The sequence below is a fragment of the Ornithorhynchus anatinus genome, chromosome 5 (assembly GCF_004115215.2).
Source record: "Ornithorhynchus anatinus isolate Pmale09 chromosome 5, mOrnAna1.pri.v4, whole genome shotgun sequence".
NCBI lineage: Eukaryota > Metazoa > Chordata > Mammalia > Monotremata > Ornithorhynchidae > Ornithorhynchus > Ornithorhynchus anatinus.
The window spans coordinates 5,707,247-5,733,490 of record NC_041732.1 but is presented as its reverse complement, the minus strand read 5'-3'; the positions used below and the strand labels follow the sequence as shown (position 1 = coordinate 5,733,490).

General features: G+C 56.7%; 1 protein-coding gene across 3 annotated transcripts; it reads right to left on the bottom strand.

The window, feature by feature from the left end:
- Positions 1 to 291: 291 nt before the first annotated feature.
- RASL12 (RAS like family 12) lies at positions 292 to 24,706 on the bottom strand. Of its 3 annotated transcripts, none has more exons than XM_029066695.1 (5): positions 24,555 to 24,706; positions 16,879 to 16,935; positions 10,722 to 10,795; positions 7,226 to 7,419; positions 292 to 1,073 (listed from the first exon to the last, which is right to left on the bottom strand). In XM_029066695.1, exons 1-5 carry the CDS (start codon positions 24,670 to 24,672, stop codon positions 692 to 694), a joined length of 825 nt encoding a protein of 274 aa, XP_028922528.1. In that variant the 5' UTR covers positions 24,673 to 24,706; the 3' UTR covers positions 292 to 691. The 3 variants fall into 3 exon arrangements, with proteins under 3 accessions (XP_028922528.1, XP_028922529.1, XP_028922530.1); XM_029066696.1 differs by lacking the exon at positions 24,555 to 24,706 and adding an exon at positions 23,594 to 23,761; XM_029066697.1 differs by lacking the exons at positions 16,879 to 16,935; positions 24,555 to 24,706 and adding an exon at positions 12,887 to 12,989.
- Positions 24,707 to 26,244: the final 1,538 nt, after the last annotated feature.

Genomic DNA, 26,244 nt, shown 5'->3' with positions numbered 1-26,244 from the left:
CGAACTCCCCATCAGCCTTGGCTTCAGGCCGCATCGCATTTTCCCACAGTTCTGGCGATAAGACCCTCCCACGTCTTAGCAACTCCTGGCCACTTTTAGTCACTGAAACTTTCCACCGTTCCCTCTCTCGAGGACGGCGAGTTCCCAAATCCGGAGTCGGGGCTGCGCGCGGAAGTCTGGCCGTTTCTTTCCGACGCCGGCGGGCCCGTGGGAATCGAGCACGGGACCTCAGGCGACCCTCGTCCCCCTGCCCCGGAGAGTCACGCCGGGCCTCTCCCTCAGGCTTTCCTCTTTTAGCCTCCGGTGGCTCCCCCGAGGGCTTCGGGCCACCGCAGGGGAGGGTCACGGGCCTCCCGGCTCGGCCGGCTCGCCCCCGCACCCGACCGCCTCCCCGTCCGACGCTCAGCACGGCAGAGAGAAGGGATGCGGCCCTTGCCTAGAACTGGGCGGCAATGGGAGGGGGAGAGCGAGGGGGGGGGGGGTCAGTCACTCGGAGGCAGAGGCAGTGACCCCTGACCCCCAACACCGGGGCCAGCAAGGAGCCTCTCCCCCAAGCCTGGGGTCCCGGGGGGGGGGGGGGGGCCGGCGATGTGACCGGAGGCTCCCTGCCCCACGCCGTCCGGGCCGGGGTCCGGGCCGGGGTCAAGGTCAGGGCCAGAGTCGGGGCGGGGGCCGGGCCGGACTCGGCCCCTCAGAAGATCTTGAAGCCTTTCAGCAGGGTGAGCGCGGGGGCCTTGCGCTTGCTCTGGGCCCGGGACGACTTGACCGTGACCAGCTTGGCCTGGGCCACGGAGGGCATCTCCTTGTAGCCGACGGTGGACAGCGTGTTGAAGGTGCAGCTGGCCAGGCCGTGCGGGGCGGGGGTGGGGCCGGGCGGGGCCGGGCAGGGCTTCTCGTTCTCGGAGATGAAGAGCGGGCGGGCCGGGGGGCTGGGCCTCATCCCCCTCCTGGCCTCGCGCGCTGCCTGGTGGAACACGCGCTGCACGGCCTCGAACTCCAGGCAGGCCGAGACCTCGAAAAACGGGCAGCCGAACCTGGAGGCCAGGGACGCGCCCTCCGACTTGGTGACCTGCCTGGCGGGGAGGAACGGGAACAGGTGAGTCTCTCTGGAGGGCGGGGGGTCCCTGCCCAGCCTCCCACCCTCCCGACCACCCCCCCAACACAAACACACACACTCTCCCCTCCTCCAAAGCCTTACTGAAGGCCCATCTCCTCCAAGAAGCCTTCCCTGAATAGCCCCTCCTCTCCTCTTCTCCCATTCCCTTCCGCGTCGCCCTGACTCGCTCCCTTTATTCATCCTCCCTCCCAGCCCTGTCGCACTCACGTCCACATTCCTCATTTATTTATTTATATTAATGTCCGTCCTCCGCCCCACACTGTATCCTCATTGGGGGCGGGGAATACGTCTGTTTACTACTGTACTGTATTTTCCCAAGCACTTAGTACACCGATCTGCACACCGTAAGCGTGCAGTAAATACAATCGACTGATTCACGCACACACACCCACACGTGGAAAGAGTCTGAGCCTAGGAGTCGGAGGACCTGGGTTCTAGTTCTGCCTCTACCACTCATCTGCTGTGTAACCTTGGACAAGTCACTTCACTTCTCTGGCCCTCAGTTTTCTCATCTGTTAAAGGGGGATTAAGACTGGGAGCCCCACGTGGGACAGGGACTATGCCCGACGCGGTTTGCTTCGACCCACCCCAGTGCTTACAACGGTGTCTGGCACATAGTAAGTGCTTAACAAATACTATTATGATGATGATGATTATTACTATCGCTCCATCTCGTCTATCTCACCGCCGACCCCTAGCCCACTTCCTGCCTCTCGACGTGAACCCCCTCCCTCCTCAAATCAGACAGACAATGACTCTCCCCCTCTTCAAAGCCTTACTGAAGGCCCATCTCCTCCAAGAGGCCTTCCCAGATTAAGCACCCCCTTTTCCTCTTCTCCGTCTCCCTTCTGCGTCGCCCTGACTTTCTTCCTCTCCTCTTCCCCCGCCGCAGCCCCACGGCACTCGTGTACATGTCCGTCACTAATTTACTTGTTTCTATTGATGTCTGCCTCCCCACCTCTAGACCGTAAGCTCGCTGTGGGCAGGGAATCTGTTTTTCGTCGTAGTGTACTCTCCCGAGCGCCTAGCAAGTGCCCTGCACCCAGTCAGCGCTCAATAAATCCGACCGAACGATCGAATGAATCTTGGGTAAGTCACTTCATTTCTCAAATGAAGGGCTCTGATCCCTACTCCTCCTCCTAGGTGAGCCCCACGTGGGGACCGGGTCCAGTTTGGTGATCTGGTGTCTACCCCGGCCCTCAGTACGGTGCTTGGCACATAGTAAGCACTTGACAAAGACGACCGTTACTATTACTGATGTTATTCTTGGGGACCTCACACGGCTTCGGGTACCACCACCCACCCCTACGCCGACGACGCGTAAATCTACCTCTCCAACCCCGGACTTCTGTCTACCTGCGATCCTGCTTATCCTCTAGACTGTAAGTTCCTCGTGGGCAGGGAACGTGTCTACTAATTCTGCCGTACCGACTCAATTGTATTTATTGAGTGCTTACCGTGTGCAAAGCACTGTATTAAGCACTTAGGGGAGTACAATATAACAGTAAACAGACACATTCCCTGCCCCCGACGAGCTTACGGACTGTACTCTCCCAACCTCCCTGTACGGTGCTCTCCACCCGGTAAGCGCTCAATAAATACCGCCGAGCCTCTGGCCCCCCTCTGGATTTCCCACCGGCACTTCCGACTGAACCCGGCCCAAACCGAGTCACTCGTAAGCCCTCCCAAGCCTTCTTCTTCTCCGAATCTCCCCTTCTCCATCGAGAACTCTCCCCAGTGCTTAGTCCACTGCTCTGCACGTAGTAAGCGCTCTCTAAATGCCACTGATTGATTGAGAACACTGCTATCCCTCGATCCCCGAAATCCACAACCTCAGGGGTCAGGGACTTCTTGCCCGGATAGCTCAATCGGTGGAATAGCAGACGTTTAATCGGAGGGTCCAGGGTTCACGTCCCTCTTCAGGTGAATAGCTGTTTTCCCTCTAGCTTGCTGTGGGCAGGGAACGTTAATTCTGTTGTATTGTACTCGCCCCAACACTTAGTACACAGTTAGCACTCAATAAATACCACCGATTGATGGACTGATTGATTCCTCGAGCCCTCATCATCCTTCAGATCTCCCACTCAATCTTCCACCTTTGGACTGTAGGCCCCTTGCGGGCAGGGAATGTGTCTGCCAACTCTGTTTTGGGCTACTCTTCCAAGCGCTTAGTACAGTGCTCTGCACGCAGTAAGCGCTCAATACATTTGACTGATGGATCGACCGATCCGGGTGATCGGAGCAATCAGTGCCCAGAGACTCCACGGCCGCTCCAATCAGAGGCGGGAGAAAAGAGAAGCAGCGTGGCCTCATCGATAGAGCACAGGCCTGGGAGTCAGAAGGACCTGGGTTCTAATCCCGGCTCCCTCATTTGTCAGCCACATGACTTTGGGCAAGTCACTTCACTGGGCCTCAGTTACCTCATCTGTAAAATGGGGATGAAGACTGTGAGCCCCACGTGGGACAACCTGATTACCTTGCATCTCCCCCGGCGCTTAGAACAGTGCTCGGCACATGGTAAGCGCTTAACAAATACCAGCATTATTATGATAGTCTGCCGCGTGACCTTGGGCAAATCACTTTACTTCTCTGTGCCTCAGTACCCTCATCTTAAAGTGGAGATGAAGACCGTCAGCCCCGTCTGGGACAGGGACTGTGTCCCGCCTGATTAGCTTGTCTCTCTCCCGGCTCTTAGTACAATGTCTGGCACATAGTAAGCGCTTAATAAACGCCATTAAAAAAAAAGCAGCAGGAATGTCAGGACGTGTCAGTGACGGGCCGGCCGGGACCTTGCAATTCCGGGCTTTGGGTTAGGGAAGCCTTCGCCTCAGGGGCAAATCCGGCCACCCGCCAGCTGGGCGAGTCGCCCCCATTTCTCCACCCCCGCGGTCCTCTCGAAATAAACTCAACTGCTGCCCCTCACCCCCCCGCCCCACTCTCCGCCTCCCTTCCCCCAGGAAAACCGAGCCGCTGGCAGCCCTGTAGGATCTGGCTTGAAACTGGGCAGGGAACAAGGTTAAACGGCAACCTTGAGACGCCTGAAAGACTCGACAGGCGCCATCGCCACGGGGGAGAAACTCTCTGACGGACAATGAGCTGCAGGGCTCCGCTGGCCAGAAGGGGACCGAGGTCAACACAGCCCAGCGGGGTCGGTGGAGACCGGCTGCCCCCGGGTCAGAAAGCCGGGGAGATGACACAGAATGAGGAGAAAGAGGGAGAGAAGGAGAGGGGAGGCAGAAAGAGGAGCATGTCCGCTGCGTGACCTTGGACGAGTCACTTCACTTCTCCGTGCCTCCGTGCCCTCATCTGTCAAATGGAGACTAAGAGCGTGCGCCCCATGTGGGACACGGTCCGAGTCCAACCCGATTACTTCGTACCCACCCCAGTGCTTGCGACAGTGCTTGGCACGTAGGAAGTGTTTAACAAGGACTATAATTACTATCATTAACGAATACCGTTTAAAAAAACCAAAAAAAATACCACTTCTGATTATTATCAGCATTAGGTACAGCCGCTGTCCTAACTGCGGGGCCAATGAGAAGCCTCCCCCGTGGGAGACTTCCCAGGAGGCATCGGCCCCAAGGCAGACCTTGACCTAGGTCTGGAAAGGAGCGACGGATATCTTCCCCGGGCCTCGTCCCCCGGCTCCCGCAGAGCCGCGGAAGCTGCACCGGGAGCCGCCCAGGCCGGCTAGGGCGAGGAAGGGAAGCGGAAGGAGGAGCGGAGCAGGCAGCGATGGAGGAGAAAGCCCCCGTGCCCACCCCCGGACCCGGAGGAAAGGTCACGGGACAGGAGTCAAGGGTCACGGAGCTCCCGCTCTGGGTACTTTGAGCGAGCAGCGGGGTCCAGGAGGGAGCAGCCCCCTGGGCAGCAGGAAGGTCGGCGGGAGAGAAAGAACAGCGACAGGCGAGTCGGGGGGAGCGGCGGTCAGGTGGATAACGCCAATACGTCAGGCCCAGGACCACGCTGCTTTAACGAGAACGGCCCCGGGGAGGGAGGGAGACAGGGTGGCATTTGAGGGAGGGCTCCTGCCCCAATCCCCTCACGGCTTCACCCGACTGGGTGTCCCCCCGCCCCCCATCCCCGGAGCCTCCCCGAGCTACACAGCCATAAGCGCTGGGGGGCATTTCTCATCTCCCCCCCCGAACCCCGACTGCCGACCGGGCCCTGCCCATCGCCCTCACCGAGGCCAAACCGCGGGGGCGAGGCAGCGCGGCTTAGGGGCCAGAGCGCAGGAGTCTCGGGTTCCGATCCCAGTTCAGCCCCCGGCCTGCCGCGTGACCCCGGGCAAGACTTAACCTCTCTGGGCCTCAGCTTCCTCATCTGTAAAATGGGGTTGACGTACTGGCTCCGTCTAGCTCAGAGACCGTGAGCCCCACGTGGCACGGGGGACTGTATCTGATCTGATTCTCTTGGTTCCACTCCGGCGCTTAGCGCAATGTACATATGGCGTAAAAAGTATCTGATTGGACCAAACACGGGAGTAGGAAGGGGGGGTGGGGGGGGGGGTTCCAGTCTCCGACACATCATTCATTCATTCAACCGTACTTATCGAGTGCGTACTGTGCGCAGAGCGCTGCGCTAAGCGCTTGGGAGAGTCCGATACGACAATAAACAGACACAATCCCTGCCCCCAGTGTAAAATGGGCCCCCGTCAGCCATTTGAAAACGCTGGGCTACCGAGGCTGTGGTCCCGGCCGGCCGCACGCGACCTGCCTCAGCCCCAAAGCCACCCTCTTCCCCTCCGCGGGGACCCAGGTACGTCTCGCTGGAAGGTCTCCCACGGCCACGGCGTTGGCAGGTGGCAAAGCAAGGGAAGACCCAATCCATTACGCTGCTTCAGTCAGAGAAGCGGCCGGGGGTAGCCGATAGAGCCCGGGGCCTGGGAGCCAGGAGGCCCTGGGTTCTAATCCCACTCCCCCACTCGTCTGCTGCGTGACTTTGGGCAAATCGCTTCACTCCTCTGGGCCCCCGCTCCGGGGATTTACAGTGAGCAGCGGGGCCCAGGCGGATTAAGACGGCAAAATGGGGATTAAGACCGTGAGCCCCACGGGGGCCAGGGGCTGATGACCTTGTATTTACCTCAGCGCTCAGAACAGTGCTCGGCACGTAACAAGCGCTTAACAAAGGCCATCGTTATTATTTTTTGAGCGCTTACTCTGCAGACTCAGGAGAGTCAGTTGGGAGAGTAAAATCGAGTAGACCCGATCAAATGTGGCGGGAGAAAGGGGGTTAACGGATAGTCTACCGCCGGGCACGTCGATCAATCAATCAGTAGTATTTTTGGAGTGCCTTCTGTGTACGGAGCACTGTGCTAAGCAACTGGGAGAGTCCAAGAGAGCGAGGAGGCATGATCCCCGCCGTGGCGGAGGGTAGTCGTCGGCACATCGATAGATCAAAGCTATTTATTGAACGCCTGCTGTGGGCAGGGCACCTAATGGAAAGAGCCCGGGCCTGAGAGTCAGAGGACCAGGCTTCTAATCTCAGCTCCTCCACTTATCTGCCGGGTGACCTTGGGTGGGTCACTTCAATTCTCTGTGCCTCGGTTCCCTCACCTGTAAAATGGGGGTTAAGACTGGGAGTTCTAAGTGGGATAGGGAGTGCGCCCAACCTTGTATCTACCCCAGTGCTTAGTACCAAGCCTGTCCCATTGTAAGCGTTTAACAGATACCAATAAAAAAATAAATAAGAAGAGCCCCCTTCTCAGCAGGTACAGTAATAATAATCATCATAAAGTATGTGGTATTTGTTAAGCGCTTCGATCTTATTTACTGAGCGCTTACGGTGTGCAGAGTACTTGGTTAAGCGGTTGAGAGAGTACGATACAATGATAAACAGATTCCCTACCCACAACGAGCTTACAGTCTAGAGGGTTTACTATGTGTCGGGCGGCGTAGTAAGCGCTGGGGTGAATACAAACAGTCCTTGTCCAGCACTCGGTAAGCCCCCGTCCCGGATCCAAGCCATCGTCCGCACTGCCTAAGGACTGCAGGGGGGAAGCCAGGGGTGGGGGTCTTCGCCCCTCTGGTGTGCGGGAGGGGACGGGGGGGGGGGTGTCCCCCTCGGTCCCGGAGAACCGCCCCCCGGCCCGCTGCGGGGTTGGGTCACCTGTACTGCTCCAGGTCCAGCTTGTTCCCCAGCAGCAGGACGGGACGGGGCCTCCGCCGGGCCTCCTTGGCGTGCCGGGCGATGATGTCCAGATAACCCCGGCAGCCCTCGAAGCTGCCCTTGTCGTCGATGCCGTAGACCACCAGGAACGCGTGAGCCCAGCTCAGGTAACGCTCGCAGCTCACGGGCACGTCCTACCGGGCCGAGACACGGAGGCATCACGGGAGGGCGGTCGGCGCCGTTCCCCGGCCCCGGGGCCCCGGCCGGGGTTCCGAGACGGGCCGGCTCCCGCGGCGAGGGGGGCGTTTGAGCGCCGGCCAAGGGGCCCGTCGCCTCCCGGGGGAGCTCGGGCGGACGCCGTGGACCGGACCACCGTGACTGGGACCACCTGCTCCGCTAAGGGCCGGGGGGAGGGGGAGGTTTACTCGTGATCATCAGGGTGTCTCTTAAGCGCTTACTATGGGCTGAGCGCTGGGACAGAGACGAGGCAATGAGATTAGACACAGTCCTTGCTCTTCAGGGGGCTCTAGAGAAGCGCCGTGGCCTAGTGATGATGATGGTATTTATTAAGCGCTTACTGTGTACCTAGCACTGTTCTAAGCGCTGGGGTAGATACAAGGTAAGCAGGTTGCCCCACGTGGGACTCACAGTCCTAATCCCCGTTTTACAGATGAGGTTAACTGAGGCCCAGAGAAGTGAAGTGACTTGCCCAAGGTCACGCAGCAGGCAAGTGGGGGAGCCGGGATTAGAACCCACGTCCTCTGACTCCCAAGCCCGGGTTTTTCATCACTAAGGATCTGGGTTCTAATCCCGCCTTTGCCACTTCTCTGCTGGGTGACCTTGGGCAACTCAGTAACTTCATCGGTAAAATGGGGATTAAGACTGTGAGCCCCACATGGGCCAGGGACTGTGTCCAACCCGATCTGCTTGTATCTATCCCGATTTGCTGGTCTTGTACCTGGTACATAATAATAATGTTAATAATGTTGGTATTTGTTAAGCGCTTACTCTGTGCAGAGCACCGTTCTAAGCGCTGGGGTAGATGCAGGGTCATCAGGTCGTCCCACGTGGGGCTCACCGTCTTAATCCCCATTTTACAGATGAGGTCACTGAGGCCCAGAGAAGTGAAGTGACTCGCCCACAGTCACACAGCCGACAAGCGGCAGAGCCGGAATTCAAACCCATGACCTCTGACTCCCAAGCCCGGGCTCTTTCCACCGAGCCACGCTGCTTCTCTAAGTAAGCGCTTAACAAACACCATCATCGACATTATTATTATCTGCCTGTCTCTACCCCAGCCCCGAGAACAGTGCCCAGCACATAGTAAGCGTTTAACAAATACTACAATTTTTTACCTTATCCCCATTTTACCGGTGAGGAAACTGAGGCCCAGGGAGACGAATCGACTTGCCCAAGGACACACGGTTAGGTCGGGGGCGGAGCTGGGAGCCAAATTTGGGTCTCCTGACTCTCAGCCTCGGGCTCATCCTGCTAGGCCACAGGAGTTCTCCCGGGGATAATTATAATAGCGATGGTACCGACTGTGCGCTTACCCTGTGCCCAGCACTGGGGGAGATCGAAGATAATCAAGGCAGACACACCCCTTCTCAAACACGGGGTTCGCGGCTGAAGGGGCAGAGAGCAGGTTTCTCATCCCCAATTTGTGGATGAGGAAACTGAGCCACAGAGAAGTGAAATGACTTGCCCCAGGTCACACAGCAGGCACCTGGCAGAGCCGGGATTAGAACCCAGGTCCCCCGACTCCCAGCCCGGGCTCTTTCCACTAGGCCCGGGATATAGCTATTCACCCCTCCCTCTACCCCGCAGCACTTATATCCCTATCCGTAATTGATACTAATGTCTGTCTTCCCCTCTGGATTGCAAGCTTGTGGTAGGCAGAGAACGTGTCAACCGACTCTGTTGCGTTGTCCTCTCCCAAGTGCTCAGTTCAGTGCTCAGCACCCAGTGAGTGCTCAGTACCTCTCCTCCCTTCTCTTTCTCCTGCCCACCCCGCACGCTCCGCTCCTCTGCCGCCCGCTCCTCTCCGTCCCCCGTCCTCGCCCGTCCCGCCGCCGACCCCTGGGCCACGTCCTCCCGCTGTCCCGGAACGCCCTCCCTCCTCCCCTCCGCCAAACTCACTCTCTTCCCCTCTTCAGAGCCCTACTGAGAGCTCACCTCCTCCGAGAGGCCTTCCCACACTGAGCTTCCCCTTTTCCCTCTGCTCCCTCTCTGCCCCTCTTTCAGCTCCCCTCAGCTAAGCCCCCTTTCCCCCCTCTGCTCCTCCCCCTCTCCCTTCCCCTCCCCTCAGCACTCTGCTCATTTGTATATATTTGTATTACCCTATTTATTTTGTTAATGAGGTGTCCATCCCCTTCATTCTATTTATGGCGATTAAGTTGTCTTGTTTTTGTCCGTCTGCCTCCCCCGATTAGACTGTGAGCCCGTCGATGGGCAGGGATCGGCTCTATCTGTTGCCTAGTTGTACACTCCAAGCGCTTAGTACAGTGCTCTGCACCTAGTAAGCGCTCAATAAATGCTATTGAATGAATGAATGAATAAATACCACTGATTGATGACTTATGGCATTTGCTCGATTTAGAAGCAGCCGGGTGGGTTCAGTGCCCGAAAGGGGCCTTCCTCTGGATAACATGGAAGAAGCAGAGAAGCAGTGTGGCCTAGCGGAAAGGGCCTGGGCGCCGGAGGACCTGGATTCTAATCTCGCCTTTATCGGAGTGTAAACTCTGCTGCTTCGTGTGACCTCGGGCACGTCACTTAGCTTCTCCGTGCCTCGGTTTTCCCGTTCTCCCACCTGCTTAGACTGTGAGCCCCACACGGGCTCGGGACTGAATCCAACCCAATTAACTTGTATCTACCTCAGATCTTAGAACAGAAAACAGGAGTGAGAGTAGCAGAAGGAGGGAGCGGATTCAAAAGCTGAATTTTCGGGTTGTGTGTATGCGTGTTCCCAGACGAGCGTGAACGAATGGGTGCCAGTGGAGATGTGTGGGCACGTATCCATGGGCACGTGTATACTTGTTGACGTGAGCACAGAGGAGGTTGTATGTCTGGGCAGAAAGTCATCTGCGCAACAGAGACTCGCGACCAGGGAACTATCCCAAGTTCTGCTGTAATTCCTGCCCCTGCCCCCTCTTCTCATGCAATTTGTGCCGGGAACTGTACTGAGCGCTTAGGAGAGGACAGACGCAGCACTCAATCCATACCACGGATCGACTGATCGATCACCACCACGGCCCGGGGAAGCAGGACGGGGGCGGAGAGATCAATTTCCCCATTCTGGAGGTCGGGAGACCGAGGCCCAGAGAGGTTCAGGGCCTTGTCCGGAGGTCAGCAAATCAGGGTCGAGGCGGGGGCCAGCCTTCCCCTTCACGCTGCAATCCTCTGGATCTGCTTAGGTGGCCCCCCGCCCTCACGGGGGACCCCATCCCGCCCCGGCCCCCGGCCGCTGAGATTGCGCGGGCCAGCTCCCGAGGGCTACCTGGTCGGCCGTGTCCATCACCTTTAGCAGGACCGGTTGCCCGTCTACGGTCTCTTCAGAGGTGTAGGTGTCTTCTGCAACACAGAACGGGACGGGGCAGGTTACTGGGCTTCTCTCCCGGCCCCCACAGGTGGGACCCCTGGGTCCGGTTCAGGAGCCTGGCTGGGACCGGCTCTTTCCTCCACGGCAATTGTCGACAAACTCCCGCCCAAGCAGCTCCCGGGAGCAGCTGGCAGCCAGCTCTGGGCCCTCCTCTCTCGTTCCCTCGCTCACCCTGGCCACCGGTGACCGGAAATGCTTGTCGGCCACTGGGCAAATGGGGCAGTTGCCCTGAGCCTCCCGTCCTCGGTGGCTGTCTCGCTGGGCCTCTGGACTGTAAGCTCGCTGGGGGCGGGGAATGTATCTTATTATATTGTCCTCTCTCAAGCACTTAGTACAGTGCTCTGCTTACGGTAAGCGCTCAGTTCATTCATTCAATCGTATTTATTGAGCGCTTACCGTGCATCACGGGACTAAGCACTTGGGAGAGTACGCTAGAACAATAAATGGACACATTCCCTGCCCGCATCGAGTTTACGGTCTACAGACAGAGCTTAATACGATTGACTGAACGACTGACTGGGCCTTCCGCTCATTCATTCGTTCTCTCGTATTCATTAAGCGCTTACTGTGTGCAGAGCACTCTGTTAAGCACTTGGGAAAGTACAACAATAAACAGCGACCATCCCTGCCCACAATGAGCTCACAGTCTAGAGGAGGGGAGACAGGCATCAATACAAATACTTAAAATGACAGATCGATACATAAGTGCTGCGGGGCTGGGAGGGGGTGGGGAAGAGCAAAGGGCGTAAGTCAGGGCGACGCAGAAGGGAGCGGAAGAGGAGGAAGAGCGGGGCTTAGTCTGGGAAGGCCTCTTGGAGGAGATGGGCCTTCAATAAGATGTGAGAAAGAGGGGGAGAGTAATTGTCTGTTGGATTTGAGGAGGGAGGGCGTTCCGGGCCAGAGGCGGGACGTAGGCCAAGGGTCGGCTGTGAGACAGGCGAGATCGAGGCCCAGTGAGAAGGCCCACCTCACTGTCCTCTCCGCCTCAGTCACTGGCCAGGACTAAAAATGGGAAGGTGAGTATGCGAGCTCAGGGGACGGTGGTCGGGGGAGACACTGGCCTGGGGGAGCTCCCGAGACTACCGCAGCCGACACCCAGGCTCCGGTCAATCTCAGCCTCATGGGCTTCTACCAGAGGTTCGACGGTGAAGCTTCAGGCCCCCAGACATGACAGTCCACCGGTATCGTGCTCTTGCCGCTCCCTCACTGTGTCAGGGCGCCGCTGGCCAGAGAGTCCTCTCCCCTGCCTCATAGACCTGTGCTCTGCACACAGTACGTGCTCAATAAATACAATTGAATGAGTGAATGAGTGAGACTCTGACCTACATCCCCAAGCTCCAGCGTGCTGGACCTCATATCCGACAGACACTGACTCTCCCTGCCTTCAGAAGCTTATTGAAGGTCCATCTCCTCCCAGAGGCCTTCCCTGACTAAGCCCTCCTTTCCTCTTCTCCCACTCCCTTCTGCGTTAACCTTACTTGCTCCTTTTTATTCATCTCCTCCCAACCCCACAGCGCTTCTGTCCATTATCTGTGATTTATTTATTTCTATTCATGTCTGGTCCCCCTCTAGACAGTAAACTCACTCTGGGCAGGGAATGTGTCTGTTCCACTGTCCTCTCCCAAGCGCTTAGTACAGTGCTCTGCACTCAGTAAATATGACCGACTGACTGGTCAGTTTCCATTTATCCAGGGCCCGGGGCTCTCGCCTGCTCACGATTCCAGCAACCTTGGATTCAAGCTCCGGTCCCAGAGGAATGTCTGCTCCCAGAAAGGATGGTCCGTTGGCCCCGTCCACTCCCTGGGGACCAGCCACTGGGCCCCGGCCCCCGCCAACCCCAACCTGCCCTCGATGGGCCTGCGGTCTCCCGGTGACCCCCACATCCTCCCCTCACACTGAGGGCCTGCTGGTCTGGCCTCAGACGCCAAGGACTCCATTCTCTTGAGCCTCAAGGTGGACCGCTGGGATACCACGGTCCACGTCTTCCACTCCGTGTGGCCGGGGGTAGGGGGTCCGTCCATTTCCAGAGTTCCTCTGGACACAAGCGCCTCTTGGGGACTGACCTTCCCGGGGCTCCTCAAGCGCTGGACCCATTTGCTTCCAGATCTCAGTCAGTCAGTCAGCAGCCATTCACTCAGTCGTATTAACTGAGCGCATGCTGAGTGCAGAGCACTGTACTAAGCACTTAGGAGAGAACAATAGAAAATACGACAGACGCGTTCCTTGCCCACAGCAAGCTTACAGTCTAGAGGGGAAGACAGACATGAATGTAAACAGATAAATGACACACATGGACATAAGTGCTGTGGGGACGTGGGGGGAGTGAATAAAGAGAGCAAGTCATGGTGATACAAAAGGGAGTGGAAGAAAAGGAAAAGGGGGCTTAGTCAGGGAAGGTCTCTTGGAGGAGATGTGCCTTCAATAAGGGCTCAGGATTGACCGGGAGAGGAATTCCTGGGTTGGGTGGGGTGTCGGCTCCCAGTGGACGGGGGGGGGTGGAGTGGGGTCACCTCAGACCTGTTTCATCCAGGTAACTGATGAAGACCATTCCCTCACCGACGAGGCCCCAGCCCTTTCCGATGAGGTCCATTCCCTCGCCTCTCTGACTGCTCCCCGACTGGGTTTCAGGCCTCTCCGATGAAGACCGTTCCCTCACCTCACCGACTGCTCTCTGACTAGGCCTCGGCCCCTTCCTTTGAAGACCATCTCCTCACCTGACCGACCGCTCCGACTAAGTCTCAGCCCCCTCCGACGAAGACCGTTCCCTCACCTCACTGACTGCTCCCTGACTAGGCCTCGGCCCCTTCCGATGAAGACCACTACCTCATCTCACCAACTGCTCCGTGACTAGGCCTCAGCCCCTTCCTTATTACCCTATTTATTTTGTTAATAAGGTGTCCATCCCCTTGATTCTATTTATCGTGACTAAGTTGTCTTGTTTTTGTCCGTCTGTCTCCCCCGATTATTCATTCAATAGTATTTATTTATTCAATAGTATTTATTGAGCGCTTACTATGTGCAGAGCACTGTACTAAGCGCTTGGGATGAACAAGTCGGCAACAGATAGAGACAGTCCCTGCCGTTTGACGGGCTTACAGTCTAATCGACGGGCTTACAGTCTAATCGATTAGACCGCGAGCCCGTCAATGGGCAGGGATTGCCTCTATCTGTTGCCGAATTGTCCATTCCAAGCGCTTAGTACAGTGCTCTGCACATAGTAAGCGCTCAATAAATACTATTGAATGAATGAATGAAGACCATTCCCTCACCTCACCGACTGCTCCCTGACTGGTCCCCAGCCTCTTCCGCTTTCCTCGACATCATGGTTATCGCCAGTCCCTCACAGCAGCCCTCATCGCTCCCCCGCCGCTCGGACTCTGGCCCGGTCTCTCTGACCTCCCCTCGCCGGCTGACCGGACGCTAGGGCCTCCGGTTGCCAAGCAACCCCTCATCGGCCAAGTAGAGGAATGCAAATGTCCCGGGCTACGGGGCGGCCCAAATCCGAGATCTACTGATACCAAGCGATGTGCCCGACACGCACGTTAAGAAGCAGGGCGGCCTAGTGGAAAGAGCCCGGGCCTGCCTGAAAGTCAGAGGACCTGAGTTCTAATCCCAGCTCCACCGCTTGTCTCCTGTGGGGCTCTGAGCAAGTGACTTCACTTTTCTGGGCCTCGCTTCCTTCATCTGCAAAATGGGGATTCTGTTCTCCCTGTTCTGTTCTGTGCTCCTCCTACTTAGACTAGGAGATCCAATGGGGCTTGATTACCTTGTAGATACCACAGCGCTTAGTACAGTGCTTGGCAGATAGTAAGCAATAATAATTATTATTATGGAATTTGTTAAGCGCTTAACTATGTGCCAGGCATTGTACTAAGCGCTGGGGTGGATACAAGCAGATCCAGTTGGACACAGTCCCTGTCCCACGTGGGGCTCACAGTCTCAATCCCCATTTTACAAATGACTCGATCAAATCCGTCAAAATAATAGCCATTTGGGGGCGGGAGGGGGGTGTCTCAGAGATCACTTGACTTGCCATAGATGGGCCTGGGCAGGACTCTGACCAACCAATGGAAAGTGGAAAGTTTTCCTTTTCCTGGAACCAGGGAAGGTCCAAAACACTAACTCAAATTCCTGCACCCGTAGCTAAGAAACACTTTCTTGGGCGGAGAAGCGGGATTCTTTATTTTGGGAAAATAGACAACACGAGAATTCACTACTGCATCTGACCTCTCCCGGGTGACGGGGCGGGATGTCAAAAAATAGAAACCTTTTCCTCTCTCAGCTGTAAAATTCTGTCTCCTAAATTCTCTGACTCGGCCCGTACGAAGTAAAAGCTTCTCGTGGGCAGGAAATGGGTCTCAGGTGCTTAGTACAGTATGTCGCACTCAGGGAGTGCTCTAGAAATCCCTTCATTAATAGTAATTAATAATAATTGTGGCATTCGTTAAGTGCTTATTACGTATCAGTCACGTATAAGCGTTGAGGTGGATCCAGGCAAATCGGGTTGGTCACGGTCTCTGGCCCATGAGGGGCTCTCCGTCTCAATCCTCAATTTACAGATGAGGTAACTGAGACCCAGAGAAGTGAGGTGTGCCCGAGGTCACGCAGGAGACAAGTGGCAGAGTCAGGATTAGAACCCGGGTCCTTCCGACTCCCAGGCCCGTGCTCTATCCACTTCGCCATGCAGTTTCACTATAAATACGAAGACCAACAGGTAATTCTCACTGTGACCAACACTCTGATTCCATCACTCAATCAGTGATGATCACTGAGCACTTTCTGTGTGCAAAGCATTGTATTAAGCGCTTGGGAGAGTCCAATATAACAGAATTAGGAGATATTTTCCCTGCCCTCCGGCTCCACTCACTGTTAAGGGGTCACCCTGGGGGGCGTCAAACTTCCCTCTGCCTCTCCAACTTCCCTCCGCCTCTCCCTGCACCTCCAGCCACTTTACTAGAGGGCATGGAAGGGGCCAAATTTTGGGGAGAGAGGGAAGGGGGAGAAGTGAGGGAAAGGGGAGGTTGGGGTGAGGGGGAGGAATAAGAGAGGGAAGAGGAAAGGAGGAGAGGGGAGAGGAAGGGAAGGGAAGAAGGAGAGAGTGGGGAAGAGGAAGGGGGAAAGGAGAGGGAGAAGAGAGACGGGAAGAAGAGGAGGGAAGGAGGAGAAGCAACGTGGCCTAGTGGAAAGAGCCAGGGCCTGGGAGTCGGAGGACCTGGCTTCTAGACCCGGCTCTGCCACTCGTCTGCTGCGTGCCCTTGGGCAAGACACTTCACCTCTCTGGGCCTCAGTGTCCTCATCTGTAAAACGGGGTTGTGGGCAGGGAATGTCACTATTCCCTGTTGTATTGTACTTTCCCAAGCGCTCAGAATAGTGCTCTGCACCCAGTAAGCGTTCAATAAATACGATCGAATGAATGAACGACCGGAACCGCGCCCAACCCGATCTGCCTGCATCCACCCCCTCACTTAGTACAGTGCCCGGCGCATAATAAGCACTTAAATTCCATAGGGGAGAAGAAAAGAGGGAGAGAAATGGTAGTGATAGGAGTCATTGAGTGCTTAGCGTGTGCACAGAACTGTATAAAGGGCTGGGAAAGAATACTCAGGAGGGAATCGGACACGGTCTTCGGCAGGGGGAGATGGGGTTCGAGGGCGGGGGATCGGGCCTCACAAACTGTACGAGGCTCCGTTTCCTTGCCCTGGGGACTCCGGGGGAGACAGTCGGGGCCAGACCCCCTTGGGAGTCAGTTCTGCCGCTCATTTCCCACCGCCGGCTGAATCCATCCCGGCTACCGGGCTGGTCACCCCAAAACAGCGGGACCGGGGCAGGTGAGGGGGTGAAGAGAGGGGAGGGGGCGGTTGGATGAACTCCGTCAATCCCCGGGCAGAGATAGGGCCTCTCCCCACGGGTGACAGCTCAGTCTCCCTGGGGACCTGGAGCTTCAGCGGCCGACAGACCCCGGTCCTCCTCCTCACCCCTTGCCCCCCAACCCAGGGGTCGCCGGGGCAGGAAGAGACCATCCGGCCCCAGGGGAGACGGGGGTGGGGCAGCTTACCCAGATCCGGGTCGTATTCGCTGATGAACCGCCTGGTGAGAAACTTCACCGTCAGAGCTGAAAGAGGCGAGGAAAGCCGAGATTAGACCCGGCCCGATCGAGCAACAGCTATTTATTGAGCGCCTGTGTGCGGAGCTCTGTACTAAGTGCCACTCAGCCTCGGGCTCGTTTGTTTAGGAGTCCCGGGGGATCCTTGTCGAGGGAAAATTGGGTCAGGTGGAGGCATCGTGCCGGGCTCCCTGAAATCTCTTTGGGGGTAAAATAATAACAATAATAATAGTAATGATGACGATGGTATCTGTTAAGTGCTTACTATGTGCCGTGGACTGTACTAAGTACCAAGGAAGATACAAAGTAATCAGGGAGCAGCAGCACGGAAGGAAGCGTGGCCTAAAGGAAAGAGCACGGTCTGGGAGTCGGAGGACGCGGATTCTAATCCCAGCTCTGCCACATGTCTGCTGTGGGACCTTGGGCAAGTCGCTTCACTTTTCTGGGACTGTGGGACAGGGACTGTGTCCAACCTCATTAGCTGATATCCACCCCAGTGCTTAGAACAGTGCTCGGCACATAGCAAGTACTTAACAAATACAATAATTATTATTATTAGGTAGGACAGCCTCTCTCCCTTAGCTTAAATAGGAAAAACAGATATTGAATCCCCCATTTTAAGGAGGAGGAAACCGAGGCCCAGAGCAGTGAAGTGACTCATCCTTGGTCACCCAGCGTAGAAGTGGGGGTGCCTGGGTAAGAATCCAGGGTCCGGTCCCTGTCCGCTAGACCGTGGCCCTCTCTAAGATCTCCCCGGTGGTCCAGGTTTTGTTTAAACGACAATTCCTGTGGGTCTCGACCCTTTCTAGAAGCAGCGGGGCCTAAGAGAAACAGCCTGGGGCCTGAGAACTGGGAGAACTGGGTTCTAATCCCCTCTCCGTGCCACTTGCCTGCTGTGGGAACTGGGGCAAGCTCCCTAACTTCTCGTGAGCCTCCGTTTCCTCATCTGCAAAATAGGGGTTCTATTACCTGCTTTGTCTCTCCTTTAGCTGTGAGATGCAGGTGGGCCAGAGGCTGTGTCTGATGGTATTGTATCCTTCTCAGTGCTTGGCACAGAGTAAGCACTTAAATACCATGACAACAATAATAAAATAATATATTTATATTATTATTAGATGGCAAATAGAGGTTCTCTAACTCTGGCACAAGACCGGGTTCCATGGGTTTGCTTCTCCTCAGCTACTTCCTACCCTCCTTATCCATCTATGTTCGCCAGTGTATAATAACACAGATAGATACAGGGTTATCAGTTTGGATAGAGTCCCTGCCCTGCATGGGGCTCACAGTCTAGGCAGGAGGGAGTGGGATTTAATCCTCATTTTACAGGTGGGGAAACTGAGGCCCAGAGAAGTGAAGTGACCCACAGCAGACAGCTAGAGCTAGGATCAGAATCCAGGTTCTCTGACTCCTGGCCCCGGGCGCTTTCCACTAGGCCACACTGCTTCTCTAGGAGAGGATATCCCTCTTCCTCCTCTCTGTAATTTACGCTCTCTCTCCAGAGCAACCCCACCCCCGTCCGGGGGACGGTGCCTAATTCCCACTTGTGTATTCTCTACCGGCCCTTAGTACAGTGCTCGGCACAAAATAAGTACTTAATAAATATTATTACTACCACCCCTTGAGGGCAGCGATCAGATCTACTCACTCCCAAATACGTAGCACAAGGCTCTGCAGACAATGGGCGTTCAATAAATACCCTTGATTTCACTCAAATAAGGAAGACCCAAATAAACCTGCCACAAACTAGGCAGAGGCACATCTATTATTGTAAACTTGTTAAGCACAGACATGTGAAAATCATTTCCCAAGATCTGAGCCCCACATGGAAGAGGGGCTGTGTCCAACCTGATTATCTTGTAACAATAATAATAATTATGTTGGTATTTGTTAAGCTCTCACTCTGTGCAGAGCACTGTTCTAAGCACTGGGGTAGATGCAGGGTAATCAGGTTGTCCCACATGAGGCTCACAGTCTTAACCCCCATTTTACAGATGAGGTAACTGAGACACAGAGAAGTGAAGTGATTTGCCCACAGTCACACAGTTGGCAGGTGGCAGAGCCAGGATTCGAACCCATGACATCTGGCTCCCAAGCCCGGGCTCTTTCCACTGAGCCACGCTGCTTCTCTGCTTCTCTTGTATCCACCCCGGCGCTTCGAACAGTGCCTGGCACATAGTAAGTGCTTAACAGATGCCATAATTACTATTATTATTATTTGCAGAAGTGCTGAGGAGTTGATTGGAGGGGGTTAATCTTGGAAGTGTCAAAGAAGAGGTGAGTAGGAGGGAAGAGATGGGCGCTTTTTTTTTCCCAAAAAAGAAGCGGGGAGGGCATTCCAGATGAGGGGAACAGTATGTACCAAGTCTGGGAAGTGGGAGAGGCCGGGAGTGCAGGTTTTCTAAGACCCGGCGGCCAAGGAGAGGAAAAAGCCAAAGTCTCGCCTCGGTTTCTCCACGGTCCTTTCAGGTGCCCGTCCTCCTCCTCTTCAGGGCAGTGACCCAGGCAACTGGGCCAGGGGACTGAGCCTTAATCACCCCTGGTAAATTTCGGAAGGAGGAAGCCACTGCGACTGGGAGCTACAAAAAATTCTCCATTGGAGTGGAGGTTCGGATCTTTTCCAGAAGAGGTAAAAACCTGGCCAGCCTCATCACAGAGAAGACTCCCTGCAGGGCCTAGAGGAACCAGAGATTCTGGATCCTGCTCTCCCCCAGCCCGCTGTGTGACTTTGAGCAAGTCACTGAACCTCTCTGGGCCTCTTTTTCTTCATCTGTAAAATGGAAATAAAACCGCTTCCCTCTCCCAACCCTAGTGAGGCTGTGAAGATAAAATGTGGTAACTGATGTGAAAGCTCTTGGGAAAAATAAAAGCGCTAAGCAACAACTACAAAAAAAGATATTAGAGAATGGTCTTTCTTTCTCTCTCTCCTCACTCTCTCTCCCTCAGCAGCCCCTCTGATCATCTTCAAATCCTCTCTTGGCCAAAAAGGAGACGTGCTTTTAAGGGGAGAATGTGGTTTTTCAAGGCTGGTTAATGCGATCCTTGGACCACCGAACAGCTTTCAGACAGAAATGTTCTGATCCTTCCAGTCAAAGGGAATCAGAAACATGTGGATTAAATTTCCCTCAAATTACACACATGGTTCTTGGGGTTTGTTTGTTTGTTTTGACTTTTTTTCCTTTGGTTAACTAATGGAAAAAACATTTCGTGCTGAATCTGTTTGGAGTTTAATAAACCTGAAATGTTAAAAAGAGTTAAGCAGCCCAAGAATGCTGTCTCCTCCCCGCTCTTTGCAGAGGGCTCAGAAAAACCTATACGAGGGAGGCAGATTTTATTGTCATTTACAGGGAGGACGGATGAAATCTCGCTTGCCGGAACTGGAGTTTGAGGAGAAGAAAGCGAAAAGAAGAGAAGTGAAAAACCCAAACTAGAACTTGGTTCCACAATCAATCTCCAGAGAGCGATGTAAGCTCTCTAACGGTTGTGATTTATCATTCCAGTGCTGGGATTTAAAAAAAAAAAATCCAATTTTTCAATTCCAGAAGAGAACAAACGCTTTACAAGAATAACCCCTGCAAATTCAACGAGCCAACCAAACTTTTCAACATAGATTTTTTTCTTTCCCCCGCATCTTCCACATATGTTTTAATTATGTAGTTTTGAGTATATCAAGTTCTGCGCCTGCCACATCTAACGGCGAGAAAGGGGGAGAGGGATTCCGCTCGAAATTAGCAACTGAAGGTCAAATTCGAGCCAAATGTTACGTTGGTCTCCAAAGTATAAAGCAGTGTATAAAAAATGTTTCTTAACTCTCTTCCAAGATTTTAGGGCACTGGGAATATATCACACTTGGATTTACAAGGCTGGCCGGAGACAGCCATTTCATTATTTAGGACCTCGGGTTCCAATTTGGAAAGGTTGCTTCTTTTCTACGCGAAAACAAGATTCAGATACTCTGCCGCCTTCTCCCAACCAGCAGACCCGGGGACCGATCGGACACCAGGCAAAGGAGCTCTAACGGCCCGGGGCAAAAGCCGCATCCATTTCCCAGTAGCCGACGGCGATCGGTCATGCGAGTCCTGTTCCTTTTCCAGTCCAACCAAAAGACAGCTGGGAAGTAGAAAAGTTTGGCCAACCATCTTGGATACTACTGGTTTAGATAGGGTCGGTCAGCACGAGCAGGCCTCCTGGTTGGCCCGGATGTCAGCCTGATGGACGGCGGCTGCTCCAGAGTTCGTTCGTTCATCCGTTCATATTGTGTTGCCCCCTCCCTCCACCCGCACTTCTAATCTGCCTGGGCTTTAGGGACAGACCGGAGGGCCTGGGAGTTCCAGCAGGGAAGAGGCGCTATTCCTCTCCTCCAATTCCCTCCTTGACCCCCTCCGATCTGGTTTCCATCCCCTTCGCTCCACGGGAATCTCCCTCTCAGAGGTCACCGACGATGTCCTTCCTGGCAAATTCAACTTCGTCCTAATCCTCCTCGACCCCTCGGCTGCCTTCGACACTGTCGACCACCCCCTCCTGGAAACGTTATCCAACCTCAGCTTCGCTGATACTGTCCTCTCCCGGTTCTCCTCCCTCTAAATCCCGGCTCCACCACTTGTCAGCCGCGGGACCTCCTCTGGGCTTCGGTTTCCTCACCTGTACAATGAGGATTCAAAACCTGTTCTCCCTCCTTAGATTGTGAGCCCCATGTGGGACAGGGACTGTGACCAACTTTGTATCTATCCCAGCACTTAGAACAGTGCTTGACGCTTAGTAAGCATTCATGTGCTTACTAAGCGTCAAGCACAAGAACAATAATAATAATAATAAAGAAGTGACACATTCCCTGCCTCGAGGACCTTGCCCTCTAATGGGGGAGATAAATAGTGGGATCTGGGGGCCGGAAAATCCACCTTCCAGTCAGGTACGTCGACTGATGAGACGTTTCCTCTAGACTGTAGGCTCCTTGAGAGCAGGGATTGTGTCTCCTTACTCTACTGTGCTCCCCCAAATGCTTGGAATAAAAATAATAATAATAATTCTGGTATTTGTTAAGCACTGTGCTAAGCAATGGGGTGGACACAAGCAAATCAGATTGGACACGGTCCCTGTCCCCCGTGGGGCTTAAAGTCTCAATCCCCCTTTTACGGATGAGGGAACTGAGGTCCAGAGGAAGTGAAGTGACTTGCCCAAGGTCACACAGCAGACAAGTGGTGGAGCCAGGATTAGAACCCCTGACCTTCTGACTCCCAACCACGAGCTCTCTCCCCTAAGCCGTGCTGCTTCTCCTCCGCACTCCGTAAATAACTGTGGTATTTGTTAAGTGCTCGCTGTGTGTCAAACACTACACTAAAGGCTGGGGAGAGATTCAAGATATTCAGTTGCTACACAACATCAATAAATACTGCTTCTTGATTTCCTCGGTCTGGGGGGGTTGGTCCCCGGGACCGACTGCACAGATATTCTTCCTCCTCTCTATCAATCCATCAATCAGTCGTATTTACTGATCCCTTCCTGATCCGTCTAAGGGCTTGGCCGAGCAAATGTAACCGCGTAACAGAATTAATAGACACATTCCCTGCCCGTGACGAGCCTGGACTGTAAGAATGTTGTGGGCAGGAAACGTACCCACCACCTCTGTTGTACTGTACTCTCCCAAGTGCTTAGCACAGAGCTCTGCCCACAGGAAGTGGGCAAGAAATGCAACTGATTGATTATCCACACCTCTGTGCGTGATGCCAAGGGGAAAATGAGAGCCATAAGAAGAATTTTCCTTGAAAAAGTCTCTCTGAAAAACCTGGAGGCGGAGGCACACCGGATAGAACTTTTAACTGCCTCCAGTCCGGTGATGCTCCCGGGGGAGGAGGGAACAGATTCCGGGGATAGAAAATCCACAAGACGGAGCAACGTCACTTAGCGCTTGGCACGTAGTCAGCGCTTAACGAAGACCACAATTATTATCATCATCAGCCTTTTCTTCATCAAGGGCGGGCTTATCGAGAGCGTTCAGGGTGCAGTTCCTCTAATCCTGGCTCGCCGGATCCCAGTTAAGGAGCCTGGGCTCTTCCCTTTCCTGCGTCTCTAAACCTGCTGGGAAGGGACCGTTCTTAAGAGGCTGAGGATTTCACTTTTCCACCTTGTCTGGTCCCACAACTTTGCACTCCTGTTGAAGTTGGGCAGTGACAAGGGGACAGCCGGGAATTACACATCCCTACTCCCACAGATGGGGTCCGCCCCACCCTCTCCCATGGAGGTGACCCCTCTCATCTCCCTCCCCCTCTGTTCCTCCCTCCCGCCAGACCGTATGCTCCCCGAAGGCAGGGATCCTCCACCGCGCTCTCCCGAGCAGTCGCTACAGTGCTCGGCACGGAGAAAGTGTTCAATAAATACCACCGATTGACCGATGGATCACCCCCCACCCCAGCGTCTCAGCACCTTTCGCAGCAGGGCCCTCCCACCCTTCGGGACCCCAGCTGCTCCACCGTCTGAGGGGGCTCGGGAAATAACCATAATAATAACTGTGGCAGTCTTTAAGCGCTCACTATATGCCAAGCACTGTCCTAAGCGCTGGGGTAGACACGAGGTTATCAGGTCGGACACAGTCCCCGTCCCACACGGGGCTCACGGTCTTACTCCCCATTTTGCAGATGGGGTGACTGAGGGACGGGGAAGCGAAGTGACTTACCCAAGGTCACGCAGCAGACCAGTGGCAGAGCCGGGATGAGGGAAACCCGGGGAGGTGCCAGGCTGGGGTGATTCTGGCTGCACACCATATCTAGCGGCTGGAGCCCGGGCCCGGGAGTCAGAAGGTCGCGGGTTCTGATCCCAGCTCCGCCACTTGTCGGCCGTGTGGCCTCGGGCAAGTCAGTTCACTTCTCTGGGCCTCATCTGTAAAATGGGGATGGCGGCGGTGAGCCCCACGTGGGACAGGGACTGCTGTCCAACCCGCTTTGCCGCTAGCCATCCGGGCGCTTAGTACAGGGCCTGGCACCTAGTGAGCACTTAACAAATGCCATAGTTTTTATCTTCGCAATGGGATGAAGCCCCAAGGGAGTGGAGAGGAGGAGGAGGAGGAGGAGGAGGAGGAGGAGGAGGAGGAGGAGGAGGAGGGATTAGGGCAGCCCCCTAGTGCAAGTCAACCTCTGCGGGGTGGGCTCTGGGGAGGGGGGAATCCGGAAGGTGGGGGTCCGGGGGGAGAGGGGATGGTCCAGGGTCACGCAGGAGGGGATGCTCAGTGAGGGGCCAGGATCGGGGGGGAGGGGATGGCGGGGGGCCAGGATCGGGGGGGGGGAGGGGATGATGGGGGTCCGGGGTCCAGGGGGTTAGAGGATGATGGGGGTCCTGGGTCGGAGGGGAGGGGACGGTGGGGGTCCAGGGTCAGCCGGGAAGGGATGGCGGGGGGCCAGGGTCGGGGGGGGGGGGGAAGGGGATGACGGGGGGCCAGGATCGGTTGGGAGGAGATGGCGGGGGGCCAGGGTGTGGGGCGAGGGGACGGCGGGGGTCCAGGGTCGGGGGGAGGGGACGGCGGGGGGCCAGGGTTCTGGGGGGAGGGGACGGCGGGGGTGCTGAGTGCTGGGGAGCCCCCGGAGTGAGGGGAGGCCGAGAGGGTGCAGTGGCCCGCCCGCCGCCCGCCGCCCGCCGCTCACCCGACTTTCCGGCTCCTCTGCGGCCCAGGATGGCCACGTTGACCTCGGGGAGCGGGCTGGGGGCCGGACGGTCGGGGCCGCCGCTCCCGCACCGGGGTTTGCCGAACACCGAGGCCATGGCGAAGCCCTACGGGGGCGGGGAGGGGGGCAGCCCGGGCCGGGGGCGGGGGGGAGACAGGGCGTCCGGGGGAGGAGGGGAGCCCCCTTTCCGGAGGCGGGACGGGTCCCGGGGAGAGGGACAGGGCGAGCCCGGACCCTCCGGACCCTCCGGCCGGGACCGGCCGCGCGGGATGGGGGTCGGCCTGGGGCGGGACCCCCCGGGGACCAGCCGGGACGGAGCGGGAGCGGGAGCGGGAGCGGGCGCGGGCGGAGGCGCCGAGCGGTCACCGGCAGGGGGGACGAGGCCGGCAGCCGACCGCCCGCGCCGGGCACCGCACCGCACCGCACCGCACGGGGGGCGGGGCCCGCACGGGGGGTGGAGTCCGATTGGCGGAGCCGGGAAAGGGGCGGAGTCGAGCCGAGGAGGGGTGAGAGGGGGGCGGGGTCCGGTGGGCGGGGCCTAGACGGGGGTGGGATCCGATTGGCGGAGCCGGGAAGGGGGCGGGGTCGAGCCCGGGGAGGGGCGGAAGGGGGCGGAGTTCGGTGGGCGGGGCCTGGACGGGGGTGGGATCTGATAGGCGGAGCCGGGCTGGGGGCGGGGGCTGGGGGCGGGGCCTGTCCAAGGGGGCGCCTCAAGGGCGGGGAATGGGCAGAGTCGGTCTGGGGGCGGGGCCTAAATGACGTCAGTTTGGGGGGGGGAGTCGGGGGCGGGGCCCGAATGGACTCGACCCGAGGGGCGTGGCCTGAGCACGTCAGACTTGGGGTGGAGTCTGGGGGCGTGGCTTGAATGGGCCCGATCCGGGGTGGGGCTGGGGTGGGTGGGGCCCGAATGACGTCATCCTGGGGGGGTGCGGTCGGGGGGCGTGGCCCGAATGGACCCGATCCGGGGGTGGAGTCTGGGGGGCGGGGCCTGAATGACGTCAGATTTGGGTGGAGTCGGGGCCGTGAGCTGAAGGGACCCGATCCGATGGGTGGGGCCTGGGGAGGGGGGGGTCTGAGTGACGTCGATCTTGAGGGCGGAGTCTGGTGGGCGAGGCCCGAATGGACCCAATCCGGGGGCGGGGTCTGAATGACGTCAATCTTGGGGGTGGGGCCTGGGGGCGGGGCCCTCAATGGACCCCGCCCGGGGAGGAGTCTGGGGGCGGGGCCTGAATGGCGTCATCCTGGAGTGGAACCTGGGGTGGGGTTTGAATGACGTCACCCTGGGCGGGGCCTAAATGGAGCCGGTCGGGGGGGCGGGGTCCGGGGGGGCGGGGTCCGGGCGGAGCCCCCTTGACAGATAGATGATGTTTGTGCCGCGCTGACTATGTGCCGGACACTGTACTAAGCACTGGGTTGGATCCAAACTAATGAGGATGGACTCATCCCCTCGGGAGGCGGACAGTCTTAATCCCCATTTTACAGAGGAGGGAACTGAGGCCCAGAGAAGTCACTTGACCTCTTGCCGGAGGTCACGCGGCAGACCAGTGGCGGAGGGAGGATTAGAACCCGGAGCCTTCGGCCTCCCAGGCCCGGCGCTCTTTCCGCCGGGCCCCTCTCCCTCTGCCCCCGTCGCCCTCACGCCCGGCCTCGAAGCCAGAGGAAACAGCCG

What these genes read in the sequence shown, in the direction of transcription:
- RASL12 (XM_029066695.1), bottom strand. Translation starts at nt 24,672, where the DNA reads ATGGCCTCGGTGTTCGGCAAACCCCGGTGCGGGAGCGGCGGCCCCGAC. An exon ending in CAGAGGAGCCGGAAAGTCGG is followed by an intron (nt 16,936 to 24,554) that starts GTGAGCGGCGGG and finishes CGCCTCTTTCAG; the next exon opens with CTCTGACGGTGAAGTTTCTC. An exon ending in CGAATACGACCCGGATCTGG is followed by an intron (nt 10,796 to 16,878) that starts GTAAGCTGCCCC and finishes TCTGTGTTGCAG; the next exon opens with AAGACACCTACACCTCTGAA.